This window comes from Haliotis cracherodii, unplaced genomic scaffold (genome assembly GCF_022045235.1).
Source record: "Haliotis cracherodii isolate W230 unplaced genomic scaffold, xgHalCrac1.p SCAF_11, whole genome shotgun sequence".
Classification (NCBI taxonomy): domain Eukaryota; kingdom Metazoa; phylum Mollusca; class Gastropoda; order Lepetellida; family Haliotidae; genus Haliotis; species Haliotis cracherodii.
Genome location: NW_027266266.1, coordinates 32,776,442 through 32,795,967, shown reverse-complemented (window position 1 = coordinate 32,795,967; position 19,526 = coordinate 32,776,442). Strand labels below are relative to the sequence as shown.

The window sequence follows — 19,526 nt, the reverse complement described above, 5'->3', positions numbered from 1 at the left end:
TAAAAGTCATGCATGTGAAAAAATTCGAATCACTGATGTATATAAGGTTCAAACTTAAGTGATGATTTTTGATGCAATTGTGCCAATATTTTACATGAGGGTCGACCATGTAAGAATGCATCCACACACCAAATGTTTTCGTTCTGAAACTAATACTTTGGAGAATAGCTCTCATGGCGTAAAAGTCATGCATGTGAAAAAAATTCGAATCGCTGATGTATTTATAGTTCGGCCTCAAGTCAAGAATTTTGATGGAATTGGCGTAAAAGTCATGCATGTGAAAAAAATTCGAATCGCTGATATATTTATAGTTCGAACTCAAGTCAAGAATTTTTATGGAATTGCGCCAATAATTTACATGAGGGTCGACCATGTAAGAATGCATCCACACACCAAATGTTTTCGTTCTGAAACTAATACTTTGGAGAATAGCTCTCATGGCGTAAAAGTCATGCATGTGAAAAAATTCGAATCACTGATGTATATAAGGTTCGAACTCAAGTCATGATTTTTGATGCATTTGCGCCAATATTTTACATGAGGGTCGACCATGTAAGAATGCATCCACACACCAAATGTTTTCGTTCTGAAACTAATACTTTGGAGAACAGCTCTCATGGCGTAAAAGTCATGCATATGAAAAAATTCGAATCGCTGATGTATTTATAGTTCGAACTGAAGTCAAGAATTTTTAAGGAATTGCGCCAATAATTTACATGATGGTCGACCATGTAAAAATGCGTCCACACACCAAATGTTTTCGTTCTGAAACTAATACTTTGGAGAACAGCTCTAATGGTGTAAAAGTCATCCACATGAAAAAATTCGAATCGCTGATGTGTATAAGGTTCCTACTTAAGTGATGATTTTTGATGCAATTGCGCCAATATTTTACATGAGGGTCGACCATGTAAGAATGCATCCACACACCAAATGTTTTCGTTCTGAAACTAATACTTTGGAGAATAACTCTCATGGCGTAAAAGTCATGCATGTGAAAAATATTCGAATCGCTGATGTATTTATAGTTCGGCCTCAAGTCAAGATTTTTTATGGAATTGCGCCAATAATTTACATGATGGTCGACCATGTAAGAATGCATCCACACACCAAATGTTTTAGTTCTGAAACTAATACTTTGGAGAATAGCTCTCATGGCGTAAAAGTCATGTATGTGAAAAATTCGAATCACTGATGTATATAAGGTTCGAACTCAAGTCATGATTTTTGATGCAATTGCGCCAATATTTTTCATGAGGGTCGACCATGTAAGAATGCATCCACACACCAAATGTTTTCGTTCTGAAACTAATACTTTGGAGAATAGCTCTCATGGCGTAAAAGTCATGCATGTGAAAAAAATTCGAATCGCTGATGTATTTATAGTTCGGCCTCAAGTCAAGAATTTTGATGGAATTGGCTTAAAAGTCATGCATGTGAAAAAAATTCGAATCGCTGATGTATTTATAGTTCGAACTCAAGTCAAGAATGTTTATGGAATTGCGCCAATAATTTACATGAGGGTCGACCATGTAAGAATGCATCCAGACACCAAATGTTTTCGTTCTGAAACTAATACTTTGGAGAATAGCTCTCATGGCGTAAAAGTCATGCATGTGAAAAAATTCGAATCACTGATGTATATAAGGTTCGAACTCAAGTCATGATTTTTGATGCAATTGCGCCAATATTTTACATGAGGGTCGACCATGTAAGAATGCATCCACACACCAAATGTTTTCGTTCTGAAACTAATACTTTGGAGAACAGCTCTCATGGCGTAAAAGTCATGCATATGAAAAAATTCGAATCGCTGATGTATTTATAGTTCGAACTGAAGTCAAGAATTTTTAAGGAATTGCGCCAATAATTTACATGATGGTCGACCATGTAAAAATGCGTCCACACACCAAATGTTTTCGTTCTGAAACTAATACTTTGGAGAACAGCTCTAATGGTGTAAAAGTCATCCACATGAAAAAATTCGAATCGCTGATGTGTATAAGGTTCCTACTTAAGTGATGATTTTTGATGCAATTGCGCCAATATTTTACATGAGGGTCGACCATGTAAGAATGCATCCACACACCAAATGTTTTAGTTCTGAAACTAATACTTTGGAGAATAACTCTCATGGCGTAAAAGTCATGCATGTGAAAAATATTCGAATCGCTGATGTATTTATAGTTCGGCCTCAAGTCAAGATTTTTTATGGAATTGCGCCAATAATTTACATTATGGTCGACCATGTAAGAATGCATCCACACACCAAATGTTTTAGTTCTGAAACTAATACTTTGGAGAATAGCTCTCATGGCGTAAAAGTCATGTATGTGAAAAATTCGAATCACTGATGTATATAAGGTTCGAACTCAAGTCATGATTTTTGATGCAATTGCGCCAATATTTTTCATGAGGGTCGACCATGTAAGAATGCATCCACACACCAAATGTTTTCGTTCTGAAACTAATACTTTGGAGAATAGCTCTCATGGCGTAAAAGTCATGCATGTGAAAAAAATTCGAATCGCTGATGTATTTATAGTTCGGCCTCAAGTCAAGAATTTTGATGGAATTGGCGTAAAAGTCATGCATGTGAAAAAAATTCGAATCGCTGATGTATTTATAGTTCGAACTCAAGTCAAGAATGTTTATGGAATTGCGCCAATAATTTACATGAGGGTCGACCATGTAAGAATGCATCCAGACACCAAATGTTTTCGTTCTGAAACTAATACTTTGGAGAATAGCTCTCATGGCGTAAAAGTCATGCATGTGAAAAAATTCGAATCACTGATGTATATAAGGTTCGAACTCAAGTCATGATTTTTGATGCAATTGCGCCAATATTTTTCATGAGGGTCGACCATGTAAGAATGCATCCACACACCAAATGTTTTAGTTCTGAAACTAATACTTTGGAGAATAACTCTCATGGCGTAAAAGTCATGCATGTGAAAAAAATTCGAATCACTGATGTATTTATAGTTCGGCCTCAAGTCAAGATTTTTTATGGAATTGCGCCAATAATTTACATGAGGGTCGACCATGTAAGAATGCATCCACACACCAAATGTTTTCGTTCTGAAACTAATACTTTGGAGAATAGCTCTCATGGCGTAAAAGTCATGCATGTGAAAAAATTCGAATCACTGATGTATATAAGGTTCGAACTCAAGTCATGATTTTTGATGCAATTGCGCCAATATTTTACATGAGGGTCGACCATGTAAGAATGCATCCACACACCAAATGTTTTCGTTCTGAAACTAATACTTTGGAGAATAGCTCTCATGGCGTAAAAGTCATGCATATGAAAAAATTCGAATCGCTGATTTATTTATAGTTCGAACTGAAGTCAAGAATTTTTAAGGAATTGCGCCAATAATTTACATGATGGTCGACCATGTAAAAATGCGTCCACACACCAAATGTTTTCGTTCTGAAACTAATACTTTGGAGAATAGCTCTCATGGTGTAAAAGTCATGCATATGAAAAAATTCGAATCGCTGATGTATTCACAGTTCGAGCTCAAGTCATGATTTTTGATGCAATTGCGCCAATATTTTTCATGAGGGTCGACCATGTAAGAATGCATCCACACACCAAATGTTTTCGTTCTGAAACTAATACTTTGGAGAATAGCTCTCATGGCGTAAAAGTCATGAATATGAAAAAAATTCGAATCGCTGATGTATTCATAGTTCGGCCTCAAGTCAAGAATTTTTGATGCAATTGCGCCAATATTTTGCATGAGGGTCGACCATGTAAGAATGCATCCACACACCAAATGTTTTCGTTCTGAAACTAATACTTTGGAGAATAGCTCTCATGGCGTAAAAGTCATGCATGTGAAAAAAATTCGAAACGCTGATGTATTTATAGTTCGAACTCAAGTCAAGAATTTTGATGCAATTGCGCCAATATTTTACATGAGGGTCGACCATGTAAGAATGCATCCATACACTAAATGTTTTCGTTCTGAAACTAATACTTTGGAGAATAGCTCTCATGGCGTAAAAGTCATGCATGTGAAAAAATTCGAATCACTGATGTATATAAGGTTCGATTTAAGCTGATGATTTTTGATGCAATTGCGCCAATATTTTTCATGAGGGTCGACCATGTAAGAATGCACCCACACACCAAATGTTTTCGTTTTGAAACTAATACTTTGGAGAATAGCTCTCATGGCGTAAAAGTCATGCATGTGAAAAAATTCGAATCACTGATGTATATAAGGTTGAAACTTAAGTGATGCTTTTTGATGCAATTGACCTCTCCGTCGAATTTTATTGACAGCTGACTTGACCAATCAGCGAGTCGCTCTGACAGTCTGCGCACGCATACTTTGACTGCAGTCACTTCCTTAGACAAACAAGCTTGTCTAAGTTGGGCCGGCGCGCTTTACGCAATCGTTCTATCGGCCAACATATCCAGAAAAAAATGGTAAAGAGGTGCAGTCACGGTCTGTGCAATAGTGATGACAGGTATCCTGAACGACTTGAAGGCGGTGTCAAGTTCATACCGTTTCCAAAACCGAAGACTGACTACGAGAAGTGCCTACGGTGGATAAAACTTTGTGGGCGACCGCATAATCAGCTCAATCCGTCAAACATCAACTGCAATAGATATGTTTGCACAAAGGTACATTTCCCGTACATTTTATCAATTTTATAGTTGGATACGTCATTTTGTTTGGCAGCGATCAGTTTTCCTATTACCATTGGCCAAGTAGTGAATATAAATTAGCTGGGTTGGTAATCGTCGAACAGATGTATAAAGATCTATGTATATAAAGATTTCACAAACTTATTGAAAACTTTTGAATTCATTGTGTTTATATACATTATACATCGGTTTATCCACATAATAGAGGTTTTTATGTTAAATTTGATTTTCAGCACTTCGTCAACAATTTTCCAAGTGAGCAACATCCAGACCCATTACCTGCCAATCACTTTGACAAGGCTGGACTGAGTAGGAAGCCCCCTACAAAAAGAAAGCCCACTGATGATGGAACTCAGAGGTTTGTGTACACTGTAAGAAGCCATTGATTGGTTTTTTACAATTTGTTTATCAATTGACATGATCAAATACTTTGTAAAATTTCTACAGTTGATTCAGTTGTTCCATCTTGTTCACATAAGTTCGTAAATAAGATTTTCTGATCTTGTAATGAATACTGCCCAGGGGAAATGTATGTTGTTAATTTGGATGAAATAAAAATAAATGAGTTCTGCTTGGAACAAACAATAAATAGGGTAGGTAGGTATAGCTTTTGTTCTTTAAATTGTTTGTTCATTTAATAAAAGTTTGATAACGATATTGGCTAATGTGAAAATTCAGTGTTAGCCAAAAAGTTGGAGAGATTGGAAGGTAATACAAGTTGAGATAGCACATGAGGAAATTTATTAGATGTGTTGAGTGTCTCATTAACACCCAGTATGATGTGAAATTGTTTGATAAGGTAATGTATGCATCCAGTCAGCACCTATATGGGTCACACTTTATCCTCTTTTGCTATTAAACATTGTTATATGACACTCATGCACATTATACTGTATGAACTCAAATAACAGACACACAAATATTTGATATTGGTTTAATTTTATCTTCTCAAACAACAATCAATAGTAACTTTGTAAAAGTTTATAGTTTCAAATATTATTGCAGATTGGAGCCAACAGAAAAGATAGCTAAATCTGACAACCCATCTTTACCTTCTGCCACTGCTGTTCATACAAGTTCAAACGTGACAACAGATTGTCAGACTGACTCATGCTGTAAGTGTACACACATTCTGAGAACTTGGCAAACACAGTACTGGTTTAACATACTGAAAGTAAAAAGCACTCAATTCATCCAACATTTGTTGCATAAACACAGGAAGAGGAAAAATTCTTTGTATGAACAGGTCTTTTTTTGTGAAAACAACAAAGTCACAAAAGGCAGCACCTGAAATCATGAGTTGTCCTTGAACTTGATAAAAATATTCATGATTATGGGGAGCTTTCTTGATTGAAATTATCCCATCTGTATTTTGCAAGCAGAACTTTGGCAATAAACAGCAGGCATCACTGATGGACATGTCTCGGGCTGAGTATGGACATTTTACTTCTATGATGCCTGTAATACCATCTTCACACACCTTCCCATCTGGTGTAGCTCCTAGAAATGGAAACTTTCTGTTCACTACAAGACCACAATCATGAACATGATTACCTGACTGCTTAATGTATTTTTCAATAGCTTGTCTTTCATTACTTTTGCCATAGCTGGTTGCAGCAGATGTGAAAGCCTTTTCATTTATGATATTGTTGATGAACTTTTCTGTGATGGTTTTTCTTTTGAGTATGATCCCAAATGTGGATGCTGTCAGCCTGTGTTTCCTGGCTTGAAACCATATCTGACTGTTGGTCTGGTCCCTTGTTAGTTGCTCTAACTGTTCACATTGCTCCTGTGTCATATCCTCGATGTGGTACTCTGCTCCAAGGGTCACTGTGGCGGCCTGGGGAAAAGCTAGATTGCCACATCTAGTGCCAACAGATTTTATTGGCTCAGTCTCAAAAAACTTTGCCTGAAATAAAAAGCAAACTGACATGAGATCAAATTAACAATGTTTATTTGTCATTACATTATAACATCAATTTGTATTTGGCAGAATTGATTTCCTTTTACTTTTAAATGTTTCAGGGATCGACCCAATGGATATGATAGCACTTATTGCAGAGAATGAGAGCCTGAAGAGAGATCTGTCAACATGCAGTTTGGAGCTTATAGATGTCTTGAGAAAGCTGAAAGATACTGAAGAGGAATGTGAACATCTAAAAAAGCAAAAAACATTTACTTTTTCGATTGATGTTATATTGGAAGATGCTAAGCTTATTAAGTACTACACAGGCTTTAACAAAGAAACCTTCATTGCCATATATAGGTATTTAGTTCCAGATCCTCAATCATGTCCTCTTAGGTATCTTGGGAAAGGAAAATTGTCCAAAATTAGGAAACTTTCCCTTGAAAATCAGTTGTTTTTGACGCTTTGCAAACTGAGAAATAATTTTCACTTGCAGGATTTGGCTTTTAGATTTGCAATTACTCAGCAAGTTGCAGGGGTTATCTTCAATTCCTGGATAAATTACATGTTTCTCAGGTTTGGTGAGGTAAGCATCTGGCCCCACAGAGATGTCTTGTATGAAAGGATGCCAGAGGACTATAGGAAAGATTTTCCAAGTACATTTCCTATTGTTGACTGCACAGAAATTAGAATTGAAAAACCATCTTCACTAAATACCCAAACTCAAACGTACAGCAATTACAAGTCCACTAACACATTGAAGGCATTAGTGGCTGTAGATCCGAGAGGCTCAGTTATTTTTATTTCTATGCTGTTCTCAGGGGCAATGTCAGACAAAGAAATATTTAAGCAGTCAGGTTTTCAGTCAACACTGATTGATCTTATTGAGATTGGTTATCTGGAGGAGGGAGATGGAATTATGGCAGATAAGGGGTTTGATATTGAAGCAGAAGTAGAGAAAACAGGGCTTCGACTGAATATACCACCATTTGCTAAGTCTGGTGTACAGATGAGCCAAAAAGATGTCACCTTCACTCAAAAGATTGCTGGGCACAGAGTACATGTCGAAAGAGCTATACGCAGAATCAAAAGTTTCAAGATTCTCAGTGGCCGCATTCAGCTATCAATGTTGTCTTCAATTGATCAAATTTGGTATGTTTGCTCTTTTCTGACAAATTTCATGCCTCCTTGTATCAGAAAGAAGTAAATTGAGACACAGTACATGTAGTTGTTTTTGCAACACTGCAAAATTCTTTTTAGACCTATCATGTTATCAGGCTAAATTTGTGTTTGTACTGCATACCAAGGTTCTGCTGTCACATGTTTGTTAGCATTGTTTGAGCTTGGGCCAAAGGTCAGATTCACAGGTAGCAATGTAAAATTACATCATTTACATAATAATAACAGTACCATATTGAATTCAAACATAATCATGATAATACTTTTGTCAAAACTGAACCACTTGAACTATAATTTTATGTGACCTGTCACCTATTCAATTACATGAAGTGATTTTAATCCAAACTTCCTTTCGCCCAAACACATGAAGTAATCTTAATTCCAGCTTTTCTTTGCTAGATAGGATATTGTCCCTGATTTGACCTGAGCTTATAAACATGTAGCTTTAGCCCTATTTACCATGTCTTACTGTTACTATAGTGTTAAAACATGACAGTGTACAATGGGACCTTGATAATGGTCACACCATGTGAAAAACATCCTCCAGTAATAATGATATAGAGTAAAATTACTGTACAAAATTCTGAATTGCTGTATTAGGAGTTTCACTATAATAGCATCCTCAATATCTACGGTGGCTACCCCTTAACAAACATGTTAAGGTTGGATATATCCAGTCATTTCCCATTGAGTTACAACATGCTTGGCAGGTAAAGGCTGTGGTCAAATTCTAACAAACACTAAAACCATTGCTAAACTTACATGCGTTGACAAGCCACTGCCAACAGGGACTGGTCCCACATGAGTGTGCACAGTTTTAGAGGGGTTGCAGACGAGGTATCCAATGGGAAGGTGTTTTAGGCCTTGAAGATGTTCAACATCTGCTTCCTCGACCCGTACATTTCTGTAAAATGTAATTGTCTATCTCACTTTCTTAATCCAGAGAACTTATTGTTAGAGAGCTCACTTCCTTGTTGAAGTTTATCCTGTTGATGAATTCAAATGTGTCTTGTTGAAATGTAATACATTTAAGAGTGATAAACATGACAATTATGGCATCTATTTCCATTGAACATGATGATTATCATTTAGTTTATATCAATGTATATTTAGTTATGTTAATGTTTATGATACATGTGATACCAGTGAACTTTATGTATACATTTGTTTGCTTTGAGTGAAATAAGGAAAGCATAATTCATGAAATAAATCAGAATAAATCAAGTACCTGCATTCTGTCAATGTATTAGTAACTGGTTTCTTTTTCCTGTCTGGTTTGGGGTTGACAAAAACTAAATGTGGTACATCGCCTGCTTCAACTTTGGTACACCGAGGTTTGCTCCACTGTTCTGGAAGTGATGTACTGGACAGCTTTGATGGAACCTCAGTGAAACCCATCAACTGCCATTGCTGCAGTGCTATGATGAATCCAATGACATGGGAACATGATCCACTAGCTCTGAAAAATTTAGTGAAATTCAAAATTGATGCTAAATTAAATTGCAAGTTTTTATAATCCATACAAATAAAACATTAAAAAGTTAGTTGCATATTTGACAAATATATCAGATGTTAATATTGATCTTTTTTTAACAGGTGATAAGGTGTTTTTGGTATGGAGTCCAGTACTGTAAATTAACACACAATAACTTTTCTTTCGTCAGGAGATTTGAGTGAAATGTCTTTACATAAATTTATTATCATGATCATTACCTCTGGATGTAACTATTATCCTGTTAGCCTCAGTATATTGAACGAATGTATCACGAAATTAGGGAACATGATACGTTTGTATCAACAATAAATATTACGGGATAATGCATCTTGTCAACAGTAATGAGACAAACCTGGTTGTCAACGGTCAACTTACCCTGCTTGACATGAACAATAGGCATAGGAAATTTCTTCAGGCTTGATGTCAACATGAACAGCATGGGGCGGCTCGTTTTTCTTCATACTGCGATAGCACTTGGCACTACTGACGATGGTGTCATTCTCTCCGTAAGTCATGCTTACTGAATGGAAGTACCCCTCACTAAAAAACTTAAACCCTTGCTGTTTACTTTTCATTGAAAATGACACCTGTTTCATAAAAGAAGTCGACAAATCAGCCTGTAAATCCGCCAACGAAGCTCTCCGAGTTTGACAAGAGGCAGCCATGTTGTTTATAAGTTTGTCTAAGGAAGTGGCGGAAAGGTCGTGACCTCTTTGAAGGCGTGGCTTAAGGTGCCATACGGAGAGGTCAATTGCGCCAATATTTTACATGAGGGTCGACCATGTAAGAATGCATCCACACACCAAATGTTTTCGTTCTGAAACTAATACTTTGGAGAATAGCTCTCATGGCGTAAAAGTCATGCATGTGAAAAAAATTCGAATCGCTGATGTATTTATAGTTCGGCCTCAAGTCAAGAATGTTTATGGAATTGCGCCAATAATTTACATGAGGGTCGACCATGTAAGAATGCATCCACACACTAAATGTTTTCGTTCTGAAACTAATACTTTGGAGAATAGCTCTCATGGCGTAAAAGTCATGCATGTGAAAAAATTCGAATCACTGATGTATATAAGGTTCGAACTCAAGTCATGATTTTTGATGCAATTGCGCCAATATTTTACATGAGGGTCGACCATGTAAGAATGCATCCACACACCAAATGTTTTCGTTCTGAAACTAATACTTTGAAGAAGAGCTCTCATGGCGTAAAAGTCATGCATGTGAAAAAAATTCGAATCGCTGATGTATTTATAGTTCGAACTCAAGTCAAGAATTTTTATGGAATTGCACGAATAACTTACATGATGGTCGACCATGTAAGAATGCATCCACACACCAAATGTTTTCGTTCTGAAACTAATACTTTGGAGAATAGCTCTCATGGCGTAAAAGTCATGCATGTGAAAAAATTCGACTCGCTGATGTATTCATAGTTCGAACTCAAGTCATGATTTTTGATGCAATTGCGCCAATATTTTTCATGAGGGTCGACCATGTAAGAATGCATCCACACACCAAATGTTTTCGTTCTGAAACTAATACTTTGGAGAATAGCTCTCATGGCGTAAAAGTCATGCATGTGAAAAAAATTCGAAACGCTGATGTATTTATAGTTTGAACTCAAGTCAAGAGTTTTTATGCAATTGCGCCAATATTTTACATGAGGGTCGACCATGTAAGAATGCATCCACACACCAAATGTTTTCGTTTTGAAACTAATACTTTGGAGAATAGCTCTCATGGCGTAAAAGTCATGCATGTGAAAAAATTCGAATCACTGATGTATATAAGGTTCAAACTTAAGTGATGATTTTTGATGCAATTGCGCCAATATTTGACATGATGGTCGACCATGTAAAAATGCATCCACACACCAAATGTTTTCGTTCTGAAACTAATACTTTGGAGAATAGCTCTCATGGCGTAAAAGTCATGCATGTGAAAAAAATTCGAATCGCTGATGTATTTATAGTTCGGCCTCAAGTCAAGAATTTTTATGGAATTGCGCCAATATTTTGCATGAGGGTCGACCATGTAAGAATGCATCCACACACCAAATGTTTTCGTTCTGAAACTAATACTTTGGAGAATAGCTCTCATGGCGTAAAAGTCATGCATGTGAAAAAATTCGAATCACTGATGTGCATAAGGTTCAAACTTAAGTGATGATTTTTGATGCAATTGCGCCAATATTTTACATGAGGGTCGACCATGTAAGAATGCATCCACACACCAAATGTTTTAGTTCTGCAACTTATACTTTGGAGAATAGCTCTCATGGCGTAAAAGTCATGCATGTGAAAAATATTCGAATCACTGATGTATTTATAGTTCGGCCTCAAGTCAAGGTTTTTTATGGAATTGCGCCAATAATTTACATGATGGTCGACCATGTAAGAATGCATCCACACACCAAATGTTTTAGTTCTGAAACTAATACTTTGGAGAATAGCTCTCATGCCGAAAAAGTCATGCATGTGAAAAAATTCGAATCGCTGATGTATATATAGTTCAAACTCAAGTCAAGATGTTTTATGCAATTGCGCCAATATTTTACATGAGGGTCTACCATGTAAGAATGCATCCACACACCAATTTTTTTCGTTCTGAAACTATTACTTTGCAGAATAGCAATCATGGCGTAAAAGTCATGCATGTGAAAAAATTCGAATCACTGATGTATATAAGGTTCGAACTCAAGTCATGATTTTTGATGCAAATGCGCCAATATTTTTCATGAGGGTCGACCATGTAAGAATGCATCCACACACCAAATGTTTTCGTTCTGAAACTAATACTTTGGAGAATAGCTCTCATGGCGTAAAAATCATGGATGTGAAAAAAATTCGAATCGCTGATGTATTTATAGTTCGGCCTCAAGTCAAGAATTTTTATGGAATTGGTGTAAAAGTCATGCATGTAAAAAAAATTCGAATCGCTGATGTATTTATAACTCAAACTCAAGTCAAGAATTTTTATGGAATTGCGGCAATAACTTACATGAGGGTCGACCATGTAAGAATGCATCCACACACCAAATGTTTTAGTTCTGCAACTAATACTTTGGAGTATAGCTCTCATGGCGAAAAAGTCATGCATATGAAAAAATTCGAATCACTGATGTATATAAGGTTCGAACTCAAGTCATGATTTTTGATGCAATTGCGCCAATATTTTACATGAGGGTCGACCATGTAAGAATGCATCCACACACCAAATGTTTTCGTTCTGAAACTAATACTTTGGAGAATAGCTCTCATGGCGTAAAAGTCATGCATGTGAAAAAAATTCGAATCGCTGATGTATTTATAGTTCGGCCTCAAGTCAAGAATTTTTATGGAATTGCGCCAATATTTTGCATGAGGGTCGACCATGTAAGAATGCATCCACACACCAAATGTTTTCGTTCTAAAACTAATACTTTGGAGAATAGCTCTCATGGCGTAAAAGTCATGCATGTGAAAAAAGTCGAATCACTGATGTGCATAAGGTTCAAACTTAAGTGATGATTTTTGATGCAATTGCGCCAATATTTTACATGAGGGTCGACCATGTAAGAATGCATCCACACACCAAATGTTTTAGTTCTGCAACTAATACTTTGGAAAATAGCTCTCATGGCGTAAAAGTCATGCATGTGAAAAATATTCGAATCACTGATGTATTTATAGTTCGGCCTCAAGTCAAGATTTTTTATGGAATTGCGCCAATAATTTACATGATGGTCGACCATGTAAGAATGCATCCACACACCAAATGTTTTAGTTCTGAAACTAATACTTTGGAGAATAGCTCTCATGCCGTAAAAGTCATGCATGTGAAAAAATTCGAATCACTGATGTATATAAGGTTCGAACTCAAGTCATGATTTTTGATGCAAATGCGCCAATATTTTTCATGAGGGTCGACCATGTAAGAATGCATCCACACACCAAATGTTTTAGTTCTGAAACTAATACTTTGGAGAATAGCTCTCATGGCGTAAAAGTCATGCATGTGAAAAAAATTCGAATCACTGATGTATTTATAGTTCGGCCTCAAGTCAAGAATTTTTATGGAATTGGTGTAAAAGTCATGCATATGAAAAAAATTCGAATCGCTGATGTATTTATAGCTCAAACTCAAGTCAAGAATTTTTATGGAATTGCGCCTATAACTTACATGAGGGTCGACCATGTAAGAATGCATCCACACACCAAATGTTTTAGTTCTGCAACTAATACTTTGGAGTGTAGCTCTCATGGCGAAAAAGTCATGCATATGAAAAAATTCGAATCACTGATGTATATAAGGTTCGAACTCAAGTCATGATTTTTGATGCAATTGCGCCAATATTTTACATGAGGGTCGACCATGTAAGAATGCATCCACACACCAAATGTTTTCGTTCTGAAACTAATACTTTGGAGAATAGCTCTCATGGCGTAAAAGTCATGCATGTGAAAAAAATTCGAATCGCTGATGTATTTATAGTTCGGCCTCAAGTCAAGAATTTTTATGGAATTGCGCCAATATTTTGCATGAGGGTCGACCATGTAAAAATGCGTCCACACACCAAATGTTTTAGTTCTGAAACTAATACTTTGGAGAACAGCTCTCATGGTGTAAAAGTCATGCATATGAAAAAATTCGAATCGCTGATGTATTCAAAGTTCGAGCTCAAGTCATGATTTTTGATGCAATTGCGCCAATATTTTTCATGTGGGTCGACCATGTAAGAATGCATCCACACACCAAATGTTTTCGTTCTGAAACTAATACTTTGGAGAATAGCTCTCATGGCGTAAAAGTCATGCATGCGAAAAAAAATTCGAATCGCTGATGTATTTATAGTTCGGCCTCAAGTCAAGAATGTTTATGGAATTGCGCCAATAATTTACATGAGGGTCGACCATGTAAGAATGCATCCACACACCAAATGTTTTCGTTCTGAAACTAATACTTTGGAGAATAGCTCTCATGGCGTAAAAGTCATGCATGTGAAAAAATTCGAATCACTGATGTATATAAGGTTCGAACTCAAGTCATGATTTTTTATGCATTTGCGCCAATATTTTACATGAGGGTCGACCATGTAAGAATGCATCTACACACCAAATGTTTTAGTTCTGAAACTAATACTTTGGAGAATAGCTCTCATGGCGTAAAAGTCATGCATATGAAAAAATTCGAATCGCTGATGTATTTATAGTTCGGCCTCAAGTCAAGAATTTTTATGGAATTGCGCCAATAATTTACATGAGGGTCGACCATGTAAGAATGCATCCACACACCAAATGTTTTCGTTCTGAAACTAATACTTTGGAGAACAGCTCTCATGGTGTAAAAGTCATGCATATGAAAAAATTCGAATCGCTGATGTATTCAAAGTTCGAGCTCAAGTCATGATTTTTATGCAATTGCGCCAATATTTTTCATGTGGGTCGACCATGTAAGAATGCATCCACACACCAAATGTTTTCGTTCTGAAACTAATACTTTGGAGAATAGCTCTCATGGCGTAAAAGTCATGCATGTGAAAAAAATTCGAATCACTGATGTATTAATAGTTCGGCCTCAAGTCAAGAATTTTAATACAATTGCGCCAATATTTTCAATGAGGGTCGACCATGTAAGAATGCATCCACACACCAAATGTTTTAGTTCTGAAACTAATACTTTGGATAATAGCTCTCATGGCGTAAAAGTCATGCATGTGAAAAAATTCGAATCACTGATGTATATAAGGTTCGAACTCAAGTCATGATTTTTGATGCAATTGCGCCAATATTTTTCATGAGGCTCGACCATGTAAGAATGCATCCACACACCAAATGTTTTCGTTCTGAAACTAATACTTTGGAGAATAGCTCTCATGGCGTAAAAGTCATGCATGTGAAAAAATTCGAATCACTGATGTATATAAGGTTCAAACTTAAGTGATGATTTTTTGATGCAATTGTGCCAATATTTTACACGAGGGTCGACCATGTAAGAATGCATCCACACACCAAATGTTTTCGTTCTGAAACTAATACTTTGGAGAATAGCTCTCATGGCGTAAAAGTCATGCATGTGAAAAAAATTCGAATCGCTGATGTATTTATAGTTCGGCCTCAAGTCAAGAATTTTTATGGAATTGCGCCAATAACTTACATGATGGTCGACCATGTAAGAATGCATCCACACACCAAATGTTTTCGTTCTGAAACTAATACTTTGGAGAATAGCTCTCATGGCGTAAAAGTCATGAATATGAAAAAAATTCGAATCGCTGATGTATTCATAGTTCGGCTTCAAGTCAAGAATTTTTGATGCAATTGCGCCAATATTTTGCATGAGGGTCGACCATGTAAGAATGCATCCACACACCAAATGTTTTCGTTCTGAAACTAATACTTTGGAGAATAGCTCTCATGGCGTAAAAGTCATGCATGTGAAAAAAATTCGAAACGCTGATGTATTTATAGTTCGAACTCAAGTCAAGAATTTTGATGCAATTGCGCCAATATTTTACATGAGGGTCGACCATGTAAGAATGCATCCATACACTAAATGTTTTCGTTCTGAAACTAATACTTTGGAGAATAGCTCTCATGGCGTAAAAGTCATGCATGTGAAAAAATTCGAATCACTGATGTATATAAGGTTCGATTTAAGCTGATGATTTTTGATGCAATTGCGCCAATATTTTTCATGAGGGTCGACCATGTAAGAATGCACCCACACACCAAATGTTTTCGTTTTGAAACTAATACTTTGGAGAATAGCTCTCATGGCGTAAAAGTCATGCATGTGAAAAAATTCGAATCACTGATGTATATAAGGTTGAAACTTAAGTGATGCTTTTTGATGCAATTGCGCCAATATTTTACATGAGGGTCGACCATGTAAGAATGCATCCACACACCAAATGTTTTCGTTCTGAAACTAATACTTTGGAGAATAGCTCTCATGGCGTAAAAGTCATGCATGTGAAAAAAATTCGAATCACTGATGTATTTATAGTTCGGCCTCAAGTCAAGAATGTTTATGGAATTGCGCCAATAATTTACATGAGGGTCGACCATGTAAGAATGCATCCACACACTAAATGTTTTCGTTCTGAAACTAATACTTTGGAGAATAGCTCTCATGGCGTAAAAGTCATGAATGTGAAAAAATTCGAATCACTGATGTATATAAGGTTCGAACTCAAGTCATGATTTTTGATGCAATTGCGCCAATATTTTACATGAGGGTCGACCATGTAAGAATGCATCCACACACCAAATGTTTTCGTTCTGAAACTAATACTTTGAAGAAGAGCTCTCATGGCGTAAAAGTCATGCATGTGAAAAAAATTCGAATCGCTGATGTATTTATAGTTCGAACTCAAGTCAAGAATTTTTATGGAATTGCACGAATAACTTACATGATGGTCGACCATGTAAGAATGCATCCACACACCAAATGTTTTCGTTCTGAAACTAATACTTTGGAGAATAGCTCTCATGGCGTAAAAGTCATGCATGTGAAAAAATTCGACTCGCTGATGTATTCATAGTTCGAAATCAAGTCATGATTTTTGATGCAATTGCGCCAATATTTTTCATGAGGGTCGACCATGTAAGAATGCATCCACACACCAAATGTTTTCGTTCTGAAACTAATACTTTGGAGAATAGCTCTCATGGCGTAAAAGTCATGCATGTGAAAAAAATTCGAAACGCTGATGTATTTATAGTTTGAACTCAAGTCAAGAGTTTTTATGCAATTGCGCCAATATTTTACATGAGGGTCGACCATGTAAGAATGCATCCACACACCAAATGTTTTCGTTTTGAAACTAATACTTTGGAGAATAGCTCTCATGGCGTAAAAGTCATGCATGTGAAAAAATTCGAATCTCTGATGTATATAAGGTTCAAACTTAAGTGATGATTTTTGATGCAATTGCGCCAATATTTGACATGATGGTCGACCATGTAAAAATGCATCCACACACCAAATGTTTTCGTTCTGAAACTAATACTTTGGAGAATAGCTCTCATGGCGTAAAAGTCATGCATGTGAAAAAAATTCGAATCGCTGATGTATTTATAGTTCGGCCTCAAGTCAAGAATTTTTATGGAATTGCGCCAATATTTTGCATGAGGGTCGACCATGTAAGAATGCATCCACACACCAAATGTTTTCGTTCTGAAACTAATACTTTGGAGAATAGCTCTCATGGTGTAAAAGTCATGCATGTGAAAAAATTCGAATCACTGATGTGCATAAGGTTCAAACTTAAAAGATGATTTTTGATGCAATTGCGCCAATATTTTACATGAGGGTCGACCATGTAAGAATGCATCCACACACCAAATGTTTTAGTTCTGCAACTTATACTTTGGAGAATAGCTCTCATGGCGTAAAAGTCATGCATGTGAAAAATATTCGAATCACTGATGTATTTATAGTTCGGCCTCAAGTCAAGATTTTTTATGGAATTGCGCCAATAATTTACATGATGGTCGACCATGTAAGAATGCATCCACACACCAAATATTTTAGTTCTGAAACTAATACTTTGGAGAATAGCTCTCATGCCGAAAAAGTCATGCATGTGAAAAAATTCGAATCGCTGATGTATATATAGTTCAAACTCAAGTCAAGATGTTTTATGCAATTGCGCCAATATTTTACATGAGGGTCTACCATGTAAGAATGCATCCACACACCAATTTTTTTCGTTCTGAAACTATTACTTTGCAGAATAGCAATCATGGCGTAAAAGTCATGCATGTGAAAAAATTAGAATCACTGATGTATATAAGGTTCGAACTCAAGTCATGATTTTTGATGCAAATGCGCCAATATTTTTCATGAGGGTCGACCATGTAAGAATGCATCCACACACCAAATGTTTTCGTTCTGAAACTAATACTTTGGAGAATAGCTCTCATGGCGTAAAAATCATGGATGTGAAAAAAATTCGAATCGCTGATGTATTTATAGTTCGGCCTCAAGTCAAGAATTTTTATGGAATTGGTGTAAAAGTCATGCATGTAAAAAAAATTCGAATCGCTGATGTATTTATAACTCAAACTCAAGTCAAGAATTTTTATGGAATTGCGCCAATAACTTACATGAGGGTCGACCATGTAAGAATGCATCCACACACCAAATGTTTTAGTTCTGCAACTAATACTTTGGAGTATAGCTCTCATGGCGAAAAAGTCATGCATATGAAAAAATTCGAATCACTGATGTATATAAGGTTCGAACTCAAGTCATGATTTTTGATGCAATTGCGCCAATATTTTACATGAGGGTCGACCATGTAAGAATGCATCCACACACCAAATGTTTTCGTTCTGAAACTAATACTTTGGAGAATAGCTCTCATGGCGTAAAAGTCATGCATGTGAAAAAAATTCGAATCGCTGATGTATTTATAGTTCGGCCTCAAGTCAAGAATTTTTATGGAATTGCGCCAATATTTTGCATGAGGGTCGACCATGTAAGAATGCATCCACACACCAAATGTTTTCGTTCTGAAACTAATACTTTGGAGAATAGCTCTCATGGCGTAAAAGTCATGCATGTGAAAAAAGTCGAATCACTGATGTGCATAAGGTTCAAACTTAAGTGATGATTTTTGATGCAATTGCGACAATATTTTACATGAGGGTCGACCATGTAAGAATGCATCCACACACCAAATGTTTTAGTTCTGCAACTAATACTTTGGAAAATAGCTCTCATGGCGTAAAAGTCATGCATGTGAAAAATATTCGAATCACTGATGTACTTATAGTTCGGCCTCAAGTCAAGATTTTTTATGGAATTGCGCCAATAATTTACATGATGGTCGACCATGTAAGAATGCATCCACACACCAAATGTTTTAGTTCTGAAACTAATACTTTGGAGAATAGCTCTCATGCCGTAAAAGTCATGCATGTGAAAAAATTCGAATCACTGATGTATATAAGGTTCGAACTCAAGTCATGATTTTTGATGTAAATGCGCCAATATTTTTCATGAGGGTCGATCATGTAAGAATGCATCCACACAACAAATGTTTTAGTTCTGAAACTAATACTTTGGAGAATAGCTCTCATGGCGTAAAAGTCATGCATGTGAAAAAAATTCGAATCACTGATGTATTTATAGTTCGGCCTCAAGTCAAGAATTTTTATGGAATTGGTGTAAAAGTCATGCATATGAAAAAAATTCGAATCGCTGATGTATTTATAGCTCAAACTCAAGTCAAGAATTTTTATGGAATTGCGCCTATAACTTACATGAGGGTCGACCAT

The 19,526-nt window shown here is 36.4% G+C and overlaps 1 protein-coding gene and 1 pseudogene across 1 annotated transcript; one reads left to right on the top strand and one right to left on the bottom strand.

Annotated features, from left to right (window-relative positions):
- Positions 1-4,281: 4,281 nt before the first annotated feature.
- On the top strand, positions 4,282-6,944 carry LOC139456416 (uncharacterized; annotated as a pseudogene).
- LOC139456415 (uncharacterized) lies at positions 5,373-10,000 on the bottom strand. The gene is made up of 4 exons (XM_071238115.1): positions 9,628-10,000; positions 8,986-9,216; positions 8,520-8,661; positions 5,373-6,581 (listed from the first exon to the last, which is right to left on the bottom strand). The coding sequence occupies exons 1-4, from the start codon at positions 9,915-9,917 to the stop codon at positions 5,781-5,783; spliced, it is 1,464 nt and encodes a 487-aa protein (XP_071094216.1). The 5' UTR covers positions 9,918-10,000; the 3' UTR covers positions 5,373-5,780.
- Positions 10,001-19,526: the final 9,526 nt, after the last annotated feature.

Coding starts and splice junctions, on each gene's coding strand:
- LOC139456415 (XM_071238115.1), bottom strand. CDS start 9,917: ATGGCTGCCTCTTGTCAAACTCGGAGAGCTTCGTTGGCGGATTTACAG. Junction 9,217..9,627: donor TATTGTTCATGTCAAGCAGG/GTAAGTTGACCG, acceptor TAAATTTTTCAG/AGCTAGTGGATCATGTTCCC. Junction 8,662..8,985: donor AATACATTGACAGAATGCAG/GTACTTGATTTA, acceptor TACATTTTACAG/AAATGTACGGGTCGAGGAAG.